This window comes from Macrobrachium rosenbergii, chromosome 37 (assembly GCF_040412425.1).
Source record: "Macrobrachium rosenbergii isolate ZJJX-2024 chromosome 37, ASM4041242v1, whole genome shotgun sequence".
NCBI lineage: Eukaryota > Metazoa > Arthropoda > Malacostraca > Decapoda > Palaemonidae > Macrobrachium > Macrobrachium rosenbergii.
Genome location: NC_089777.1, coordinates 34549215 through 34561536, shown reverse-complemented (window position 1 = coordinate 34561536; position 12322 = coordinate 34549215). Strand labels below are relative to the sequence as shown.

The following is a 12322-nucleotide window of genomic DNA, read 5'->3' as shown; positions in this document are numbered from 1 at the left end:
GTTTGTCAAATGCAATATGAAAATAATCAATTTACCCCTTTATTTAGCTACATAAATGCATATGTATGTATGTATGTATGTATGTATGTATGTATGTGTAGAATTTAAAGAAATTTAGTCTTTTTTATACAATGTCGGTAATTTATTTCTGTCCAAAATCACTTAATTTTATTTTTATCCCCTTGTCAGATGCAATCCTCTCATCGAATTTAACAGAAGTAAGAGAGAAAAAGAAAAGGAGAGGCAAGGAAACAGGAGAAAAATAGAGAAAAAAAAGAAAACGGGAAACAGAAAGTAACAAATAGAAGGAAAGATGGACAGTTTGCTTTCATCTGAGCCATTCGCGCATTGTTTATATCGGTCTTTCGTCTTCCTTGACAGGTTAATTGAGATTTATACCCACCTGCCCTATGGGCCTGAGGAGGGAGGGCACGACATCAGAGTGGCAACTTGGTCACGCCAGCGTGGGATACTCGCCTCGCTGAAAAATGAAAAGTATTCTATTACTAATTTGTTATCGTAGATTCATGATTTCTTAAGGGTCTGGAAATATGTCGGGCTATTATTTGTTACTAATTTGTTATCGTACACTCATTATTTCTTAAGGGTCTGGTAATATGTCGGGTTATTATTTGTTACTAATTTGTTATCGTACACTCATTATTTCTTAAGGGTCTGGTAATATGTCGGGTTAGTTGTTACTAATTTTTTATCGTAGATTCATTATTTCTTAAGGGTCTGGAAATATGTCGGGTTATTATTTGTTATTAATTTGTTATCGTAGATTCATTATTTCTTAAGGGTCTGGAAATATGTAGGGTTATTATTTGTTACATGTAAAACTTTGTAAAACATAACTTATCTTTTAGATTCAACTGGGAAACACAATTTCTTGTACCTACAAATATTAGCGAACCTCTGCCAAGAAAAAGATTATTAAAATTTTGAACTTAACAAATTTTGCGAGAAAAATATTATCATTTTGAACTTTAAAAAATGAAATTTCTAATAATAAAAAAGTATTCAAGTTATCGTAAAAAATTAATTAAAATTGGTATAAGAATTTCATTTTGCCTTTGAAACTTGAAACCTTCATTTTGATAATTTTTTCTCTAATTACTAAACCTAATCAATTCAAAAAATTGTAAACCTTATAAATATTTTATTACATTCATTCATTCTCTAATTACTACATAAACCTCCTTTCAATCTTATATTTAGATTGTTGCATTTAAATCAATAATCATATCCATATCTATTATTATATCTATTGTATAATAGATACTTCCATATCTATTACAGAACCCATGCAGTGGTTCCCAAACATGGGGTCACCAAGACAGTATAGGATTTTTATTTTTAGGGATCCAATTCGGTCGCACTCCATGTTTAAACCAAGTTAATGGCCTTTTAGGCTTCCTCCACTGCCGCTACATTCGCTGCCCTACCAGACCCGTGAAGAGGAGTTCACTTTTTAAGAATAATAAAACCATATATATATATATATATATATATATATATATATATATATATATATATATATATATATATATATATATATATCACCACAGGGGCATCAGGATGACAAGAAATGATTAGGTGGGCATGGCCAAAAAAAAGGTTAGGGAATCATTGGAAAACTTAAACCATATTATTAATAACATTTCCGAAATAATAAACTCACCTTAAGCTTGCACCAGATATTCCAAAGACATTGTTATACAAGAATTTCAGGTTGATTAAAGGCCCCTTAAATATCTTTAACGAAACGGTGCTCATCTCTTAATCAGCCATCAAAATAATCCAGTTCACTTTAACACTGAAAACACTTGAAGAATCTCACTAAAGTCATGATGAAATTGCTTAAACAAAAACCGTCGCATCAAACAAAAATCTTTAAAGATGAGAGCACTTATATTCATACTAAACATCCCATTAAATTTATTCATCTCTATTATATATATATGTATATGTATATATATATATATATATATATATATATATATATATATATATATATATTATATATATATAAATAATCAACACACAATCACGTGTGGAACAGAAATAAATAAATAAATAAATATATATATGTATACAGTATATATATATATATATATATATATATATATATATATATATATATATATATATATGTGTGTGTGTGTGTAAAACGTATGTACTGATATATATACTGTATATAGAGATAGATGGACAGATTATAGATATATAATACGTTTCTCATAAGAAATAGTAGCTCCAGTAAGGAACCAGACAACAGCCACTGTCAACTTCAGGTTTTTTTTATATATATCTTATTATATACCTATATCACAAAGAACAAAATAGAATAGTACTGAGTAATTACTCCATAACAATTGCTCCAAACCCACCTAGGAACCGATCCTAGGTTTTCTATCTAGTAAGGCCAGTGCCTTAATCCTTTCCCTTTGCTATTGCAGAAGGCGGTTGTCCATCAAAGAGGCACTGATGAATCCATGGACGCTGAGCCGTCTTCTCTTCAGTCCAAAAACATTCAGGTGAAAGATGACTCTCATTATATATATATGTATATATATATATATATATATATATATATATATATATATATATATATATATATATATATATATATATATATGTGTATGTGTGTGTGTGTGTGTGTGTGTGTGTGTGTGTGTGTGTAATGGCTGCCTGTTTCAAAATATGTTTGAGACCACTCTTTGAGTAAATAATTTTGCATATAATCAGTAGATAATATTCTGTATGTATGTATATGTATATATATATATATATATATATATATATATATATATATATATATATATATATATATATATATATATATATGTATGTATTCACATACACGAAAGATATTCTGTATATATATATATATATATATATATATATATATATATATATATATATATATATATATATATATATTTATCTAATAAATTTATATTTATGCATATATATATGTATGTATGTATGTATGTATGTATGTATTCACACACACAAAAGATTCAAGGTACCAGTGCAAGCGACAATAGCAGCCGAAGAGTGGACAACGCACGTGACCCTGAAAAAGCTTGACGAGAACGGGGACAAGTACGCCTTCGGTGGCCCTATGGCTAAACTGACCAACGCCATAACGCAGTCTTTGAACGTCACGTAAGTTAGTGGCTTTTCTTCTTCCCATTTTTATTCTGTACTTTTGATATTTTTTCAATCGACTGATAAATTTTCGTTGCAAAGAATGATTGGTTCTCATTTTCTTTTGAATCTTTTATATTTATACTTTTGCACTCATGAGCATTTAGTAATGTGGAAGCTTGTGTAGAAATCCAGTGACCTTGTTCCATAAGAATAATTATAATATGTATATTTTAGAAATTGTCTCCCGCATTTGTCTTCACTTAATAAACTTAATAATTATTCTATCTTGGTCAAGGAACATAACTCCTTAAATAATCAGAAACAAATTAAATGTCCTTCCCCTTTTGTAGAACAGTAAAACCTTCCGAATGTTTGATATCAAAGAATTAAAAAGACTCGAGCGCATGGCTTCAGAAAATTGAGAACTGTATTCATGAGTAGTTTTCACGTCTCTCAGAGAGGTCTGTGATCTTCCAGATATAGGATACGGCAGCCGCCTGACGGTCAGTGGGGATCTTTAAATCCTAATGGCACTTGGACCGGCCTTATAGGCCAAGTTCACAGACATGTAAGTGCGAAAATTGTAAATCAGACAACAGGTAATATTCATGGTCATTCATCGTGTCAGTTCCAAAGGACATTTGTTTTCTACTGTAACATATATGAATTTTTAAAGATTTTAATTTGAGCAGTTGATGCCAGTAATATAGATGGAGTGGAAAGATGGCTATCACGCGAACACCTCAGGATTTTGAAGGGAAATCCTTTGATTGCAGAATTAGAATCGAGATAATTTATATAACAACTACGGTGCAAACACACACACACACACATATATATGTATATATATATATATATATATATATATATATATATATATATATATATATTGTAGTGCCCTCTTAACTTCTCGACCTCTTCGTGCTTATCACTACAAACCCTTAAGATCCAAGTGCAAGCAATTTGAAGCAGTTATGATATCTGGTAGCTGAAAACGAACCAGCGTCCCATAATCGCTACAAGGTCACCTTGCCGACCTGGTCAGGTGTGTATATATATATATATATATATATATATATATATATATATATATATATATATATATATATATATATATATATATATATATATATATATATATATATATATATATATATATATATATATATATGTTTATATATGGAGTTAGTGTTTTGACAAAATGGGTAATGGTTAACAAAGAGAGCTGACATCCACCAGATAGTATCTGTATGTTCATTACAGTTCACCTAAAGTAAAATTAATTTCTACAAACAAAATTAAGAGTGGAATTGTTACAAGGTGAGGCTCGGAATGTCAAAGAATTTAACCCTGGTTCCCTGCGTTGGTCGGGAGCCAAAAATGCATGAAAATCTTCATAATTAACACTTACAAGATTTGAGAAACGTAGTACAGTTCCTTAGGTTTTCCTTGCAAATCTCACAGGTTTTAACTCTCAATAATAATGTCTGTGCATATTTGTTTCTAAGGCACAATGTCATTATGTTGATTTTTAATTTAAAACAACAAACTGTTCACTTTTCTTGTGTTTGCGAACTCTGCTCTCCCAGGAAGCGGACTTCGCCGTGGGACCTCACGACGTCACCGAAGTCCGGAGCACGGCCATCGACTTCACTGTCAATCTAGTCTTCGACGCCCGCAAGTTCATTGTGGCCCAGAATCGGGCGGAGGTGAACCCCTGGGGGTTCGTGTTCCCTCTGACGTCCATGGTTTGGTTGTGCACCTTCCTGTCCATGTGGCTGGTCGCTGTGCTGACGATAGCTGTCGGGAAGAGCAGCCAGAAACAGCCTCTGAGCATGTACGCGTATGCTGTCGTCTTTCATACCTACAGGCTTCTTCTTCAGCAAGGTTTGTTTCTGTAAAGTACTGTACTCGCATACCATAACTACAAGAATGCAATAGGCCTACTGTACTCGAATATCTAATGTAACTGCGAAGATTTCCTGTTTTTATTTGTAGTGCTGCGCATATTTTGAATTGAAATGAAAACAAAATTGCTTTTCAGACACTAGGTTGCGTGTTGTCAAGATTAGTAAAGCGTAAAGTACAGTTACTGATGTTGTCTGTGATTCTGTTTAGTTATATCTGAAAAGCTACTATATTTTCACTTTTAGTAAGGATTACCATCAATACCACTTTTTTATAACATGGCCTTACTTCCTGAGTATAGGCTTTACGATTAGGTCTAACTTCGCTGCAAAATTTCTGCCAATTAAGTAAATATTTTTCAACTTTTCTACAATTATGCCTAAACTACACATTCCCTAAAACAAACACTAAATTCTATACTTTTCTCTGGCTAAAAATACAATTAGCTCTAAAATCTGTCTTTTGTTAGGCCTGATGATGAACATTGTCAGACTACCAGAGAGACTTGTAGTCGCCAGCTGGTTGATAGCGACCATGATCATCTGCTGGAGTTACAGCTCGAACCTCATGTCGCTGCTGGCCGTCAAATACGCCCCTAGACCTATACAGACGATCAGGGATTTGCTGGATCACAAGTCTATGATTGTCATTTTCCCCCGTCGAACAGCTTTGAGTGACTATTTGTTCGTAAGTGAACGTTTATATGTATATATAAATATACACATATATGTGTGTATGTATGTATATAGATGATATATACATATTTATATACTTATTCACACATATATAGGCAAAAATACATGTATATATATGCATACATATATATACATATATATATTATATATGTATATATACTTATTCACACACACATATATATATATATATATAGGCCTATATGCAAAAATACATGTATATGTACGTGTATATATATACTCGTGTATATATATATATATATATATATATATATATATATATATATATATATATATATATATAAAATATGTATATGTACTATATGTGAGGAGGGGGTATCTTCGTACTTGCATATGTACCTACATCTCAATAAACATGGTAGCACTTCAGTAGGAATTATTAAAGAGAGTTTGGCATTTCAGAGCGTGGAGAGCGGGCCCTTGAAGGAAGTGGCCGACCTCTCCAAAATCGGCCGATACATGGACTTACCGTACTGGGAGTTCCCCCAGGCCCTGGAGACCTTCGTCAGCAGAGGCACCCACGTTATGGCAACGGACACCATCGATGCCGGTTCCATGATCGCGGGTTATTTCTCAAAGACAGGTAATTTTTGAGCTGATTACCTCTCGAGAACAGGTATGTAATTCGTAAGAAGAAATGATAGTCGATTTATTCTTGTATCACTCAATTCTTTTATCAACCATTTATTAAAACAAGTAAAAAATGCTCCGAAGTTTCTTCGTTGCAATCCAGTTTTCTGTACAGCTGCTACAGCGTATAATCAAGGCCACCGAAAACAGGTCTATCTTTCGGTGGTCTCGGTGTTATGTTGCATGAGCCGCGGCCCATGAAACTTTAGCCACGGCCCGGTGGTGGCCTATCCTATATCGTTGCCAGAAGCACGATTATGGCTAGCTTTAACCTTAAATAAGATACAAACTACTGAGCCTGGAGGGTTGCAATTTGGTATGTTTGATGACTGGAGGGTGGGTGATCAACACACCAATTTGCGGCCCTCTAGCCTCAGTAGTTTTTAAGACGTGAGGGCGGACGGCAAAAGTGCGGACAGAGTAAAGTGCGGACGGACAGACAAAGCCAGCACAATAGTTTTCTTTTACAGAAAACTAAAACTGGCATTTCTTTCAGAAAATATGATTTCAATTACTTCGTAAAAATCAGACTGTTTTCATACCACTTAGGAGGTCTGAATGAAGTAATTCTTTAGCTAGCTATTTTCGAACCAATTCCTTTGTCACTTCTCAAAAACAAGGAGTTCATTAATGTGAGGACATGATTACTAATTAATTATTAAAATGTGTAGTTTTTGTTAGACTAAATAACTAACCAATTATAATATTCGTCGCTGTTTGATGAGTGTTAAACTTTAATAATGAATTGATTAACCCTTTATAAGAAAAATTTGGACTATTGAAATAATCAGTCATCACTTTTATCATAAACGTGTGTAAAACCTCTGTAATGATTAGAGTTCATTTGTATAATAAGCAAATATTTATAACCTATATAATGAATAAAATAACCGTCTATATTTACCCGACTTAACTTTTACTTAGCTTTTATAATTAACAAGTTCCATTTGAAAATGAAACTTACAGCGTTTATAGCGACCAAATTTTATTCGAATAGTAAAAATATTTGGCATTTGTAACGAACAGATTTAAACACTAACATAATGGTTTTTAGTTTTGATTACTGGGCAGAGTTCACCTCTATCAAAAAAAAAAAAAGATACATAACATCAAGTCCACTTCCAATGAACACAACACAACTTCTTCCTAAGTCAAGGAGAGCAGCTCGGTCCCACTGACTTCTTTCGAAGTACTTAAGGAATGCATTCTATTCACAACAACCTTGAACTAAATCTTCGCATTCTCCCCGACACAGGGAGATGCCAGTTCTACATCGCCCGTGAAGCATTCGTCCCCTATTCCATGGCCATGGTGTGCCAGAAAGGAAGCCCTCTGGTGGCGGCTATAAGTAAAAGGTAATATACCAATACTGGTTTACCGGTGGCATAAGTATGCAGAATGAAGGTACCTTGGTCTGAGCATCAGTTCTTGATCCTCTTTTATTTTACCGTTAAGCCGATAAACTGTTATAGAGCTTGGTCTGAAGATATGTTTTTGAATGACAATTGGAAATGGGACAAGGACAGTAGGTTAAATTACATAAGTTGGCCAGCTAAATCATAAGAGACCAAAAGGAAGGGATGGAAAAAAAAAAGGCAGAAAGTAGTGCAGCTGGGGCCAAAGGGACGTATAGTGACCCTTTAATAGTGTCTACAGTGTGATGTGCAAGTCATATTCCAGGCGGTACAGGCTACGGGGACTGGGGAGGTAGGCTGTGTATGGACTATGAAAATATTAGTGATAAACAACTGATTACAGACCTATAGGAATAACACCGATGAAGACAATGACAATGACAATTATAACATTATAAGAAGTATTACCATCGACTCCTAAGCCAGTATCTACTTTGATATACCACTCAGATACTAAAGAAAAACAGCAGTGGTCTTAATCACATGACTACACATACGCGCGCACAAAACACACACACACATACATACATACATACATACATACATACACACATGTGTATATATATATATATATATATATATATATATATATATATGTGTGTGTGTGTGTGTGTGTGTGTGTGTGTGTGTGTGTGTGTGTGTGTGTGTGTGTGTGTGTGTGTGTGTGTGTGCCTCGATGAGTATAGAATGTGGCCAGTATAAGTTGGTACGTGCGACTTACTTAAAGACATTTAGCAATCAACTTCGCGAACGGTAGATATTACCTTCGACAACCCGTTAAAAACCGGTTATCGTATCATCGGCATTGCATGACAGCCCCGTTGCTATTATCCTTCATCTTTATCTTCACCTCTATCTTCCTACAGGATTCGAGCAATGTTCGAAGCGGGTCTCTACCAATACTGGCTCAATAAAAACGTTCCGAATTCCACCGCCTGCAATTACATGCCTTCGACAATTGCAGTGCTGGAACCGCTGTCTATAGCGAATATGTGGGTAAATATAATCTGTCTGTCAGTGCGCTTATATGTCTAGCAAACATATGGGCAAATATAACACGTCTAGCAGTCTGCTAATTTATCTGGCTATTTACACTTGCTTATACACATATACTCTTGCTTACTAAACAAGGTCCTTGACATTTAGCTGATAAAGGGCTTTCTTCACTGGCTAAAATTTATATATATCTACACACACACATATACACACGTGTACCTACTTTTTTCTTTTGTTTATACAGCTATGTATATATGTGTGTGTGTGCACATGTATGTATGTATGTATGTATGTATGTATGTATAATATATATATATATATATATATATATATATATATATATATATATATATATATATATATATATATATATTTATAAATATATATATATATTTTATAAATATATACATATATGTATATATGTATATACTGTCCTTAGAAGACAGAGCTGCAGCTCTAGGTACATCTCTCCAGGGAAGCATAGGGAAAGGCGTCGTACTCAGGTACATTTATTTTGCCAACGTTTCACGATTCATAATCGCATCCTCAAGGCTATAAATAAAGATACAAACGAACTTAAAACCAAGCACTGCATAATCCATTAAAATTACGCAATATTTAATCAAATTTAATGAACATCAGCATGTAGAAAGCTTGAAAATAATTTATGAACAACTTAAAACAGAAATTATACTAAACATTAAAAATATGTACAAAATATCTATAAGATTCTAAAAACAGTAAAAATATTTAAAACATTTAAAACACTAAAAAATTTTAAGGCTATTCTGTACCTTATCCTCATAAAGGACGGGCAGTGACTGAAAGAGTTTCGTAAAACAAACAACGCACCTTAGGCAATAAACAACTGTACAGAGGAGGATTGCATATTTAAAGACGGAACTATCTTTTTATCATAATGGACTCCAAGATTGTTAGGTCGTTTTCATTATGTACTTGACCTATAATTGCAAAGTCCTTATCTTCAATGTATGCTTTGCATGACCTAGAATGGTTCCTAATATTTGACTGTTCGGGATTTGATAACTCTGCCCGTTCTAAAACTTACGCCCTGTGGGAATCTATTCTCACCTTGAGTAGCCTCTTCGACAACCCACATAAGTCCCGTGATCACATCTCGGGCACGTATATTTATAAATAACATTAGATTTTAGAAGACCTAAGGCAATCTTTCATTCTGAACAGGGATCCATTATGATAAAAAGATAGTTCCGTCTTTAAATATGCAATCCTCCTCTGTACAGTTGTTTATTGCCTAAGGTGCGTTGTTTGTTTTTACGAAACTCTTTCAGTCACTGCCCGTCCTTTGCGAGGATAAGGTACAGAATAGCCTTAAATTTTTTAGTGTTTTAAATGTTTTAAATATTTTTTACTGTTTTTAGAATCTTATAGATATTTTGTACATATTTTTAATGTTTAGTATAATTTCCTGTTTTAAGTTGTTCATAAATTATTTTCAAGCTTTCTACATGCTGATGTTCATTAAATTTGATTAAATATTGCGTAATTTTAATGGATTATGCAGTGCTTGGTTTTAAGTTCGTTTGTATCTTTATTTATAGCCTTGAGGATGCGATTATGAATCGTGAAACGTTGGCAAAATAAATGTACCTGAGTACGACGCCTTTCCCTATGCTTCCCCTGGAGAGATGTATATATACTGTATATACAGTATATATAATATATAAATACAATACATATATATAATATATAAATACAATATATATATATATATATATATATATATATATATATATATATATATATATATATATATATATATAAATATATTTATATATTGGCTGAGCTGGTAGAGCTTCGGACTGTCACTCGATGGGCCGGAGTTCAATTCCCCCGGCCGGCTGATGAAGAGTTAGAGGAATTTATTTCTGGTGATAGAAATTCATTTCTCGCTGTAATGTGGTTCGGATTCCACAATAAACTGTAAGTCCCGTTGCTAAAGTAACCAATTGGTTCTTAGCCACGTAAAATAAGTCTAATCCTTCGGGCCAGCCCTAGGAGAGCTGTTAATCAGCTCAGTGGTCTGGTAAAACTAAGCTATACTTAACTTATATATATAAATACATACATTTTAACAAATGAATACGGAAGATTTCTCAGAATAAGTAGAATATTCCCTCACTTATCCCAACCCTTGCTCTCTTTCTTTTTATTTTCAGGGTTTGTTTGTTCTCTTAGTATCGGGACTGGCGCTTTCAGCATTGACGTTCTGCTCAGAGATTTTCGCTGGGAAATGGTTCTCGAACTCCTGAAAGCTGCTGAATAACTGCAGAGCGACAACGAGAAATCATGCTCAAATATATTTATTATTTTCTTCGATTCAAATGCATAGAAATGCAGATCTGATAGCAAGGGTGTCATGGGTAGGGTACCCATTTCTGAACTTTTCTTTTCTGTATCTTTGAGTACTTCGATAAAACCCTATTATCTTACAAATATCTACGTGTATTTTCATCCTTTCATCACCATACTGGAACGATTCAATGAGATGCTAAAATTTAACAACTTCAACATAGCTTCATTTATGTAAAAGTATCATCAACAACGCTACATACAGATCCAATTATGTTTCCTTGATCTCAAGACTGAGTCTAGCATCTTGTAGGTCATCCTTTCCTCCTTGTTCCCAAACCTCTGGTATGCCCTTTTGTTTTACCAGACGCTTATGCCATTTTATGCCTTCTTGCCTAAAACGCCATCTTGTGCTTAAATTTCTCTCTCAAACCATGCTTACTATTCCTAGTCTGCTTAGGTCACTCTTACTATTACCTAGTCTTACGTCCTCACTCAACGTAAATATTTATTATTGTGGGTTTCAGGAAACACCCCGCTGCCTTTCTTGCCTCACCTTAAACTCATTTACTAAATCTTCCGTCTCCCGTCCTCTGTAGCGCCTTGTTATGCATTACTCCAGGTATATACCTCTTGATCATATACGCTCTACTGCCTGATGACATTACTCACTCATTTTCCTGTTAGTGTTCTAAACCTTCATTTCAAACACTTGTGCACGGAAATACACCTACATGTTCAGTATAGTATTCAACATGCAAAGTCTATGTATACAACCAAGTACAGAAAAGCATATAGAAAATGTGTGATATATATATATATATATATATATATATATATATATATATATATATATATGTATATATATATATATATATGTGTGTGTGTGTGTGTTATATATGTATGTATGTATGTATGTATGTATATATTTTATGTACACATATTTGCGTGAGAAGGCAAATATGTATCAATATTATACTAATTGACGATATTTTTTAGTCTATTTGCTTAAGAATAAAAATCTATTTGAATTGCACGAACTTTGATTAAGCCTTTATTCTTTAGCGTAGTCAGTATTTGATTCCAATTCGGACTTTATTGTCACAAGTTGCAATGCAAAGACGAAGAGGAACTTCAACAAAGCCTTTTGTTAGTTGCAGAATATAT

General features: G+C 33.5%; 1 protein-coding gene across 1 annotated transcript in view; it reads left to right on the top strand.

Moving 5' to 3' along the window:
• Positions 1-11953, top strand: part of LOC136825193 (uncharacterized) — a 53328-nt gene extending 41375 nt beyond the window's left edge. The window contains exons 19-28 of the mRNA XM_067081219.1: positions 382-495; positions 2463-2540; positions 3025-3174; positions 3637-3727; positions 4749-5046; positions 5537-5754; positions 6183-6363; positions 7666-7765; positions 8692-8821; positions 11023-11953. Coding sequence (XP_066937320.1) covers positions 382-495; positions 2463-2540; positions 3025-3174; positions 3637-3727; positions 4749-5046; positions 5537-5754; positions 6183-6363; positions 7666-7765; positions 8692-8821; positions 11023-11115 — 1453 coding nt within the window. The 3' untranslated portion in view covers positions 11116-11953. The remainder of the gene's footprint in view (positions 1-381; positions 496-2462; positions 2541-3024; positions 3175-3636; positions 3728-4748; positions 5047-5536; positions 5755-6182; positions 6364-7665; positions 7766-8691; positions 8822-11022) is intronic.
• The last annotated feature ends 369 nt before the right edge of the window (positions 11954-12322 follow it).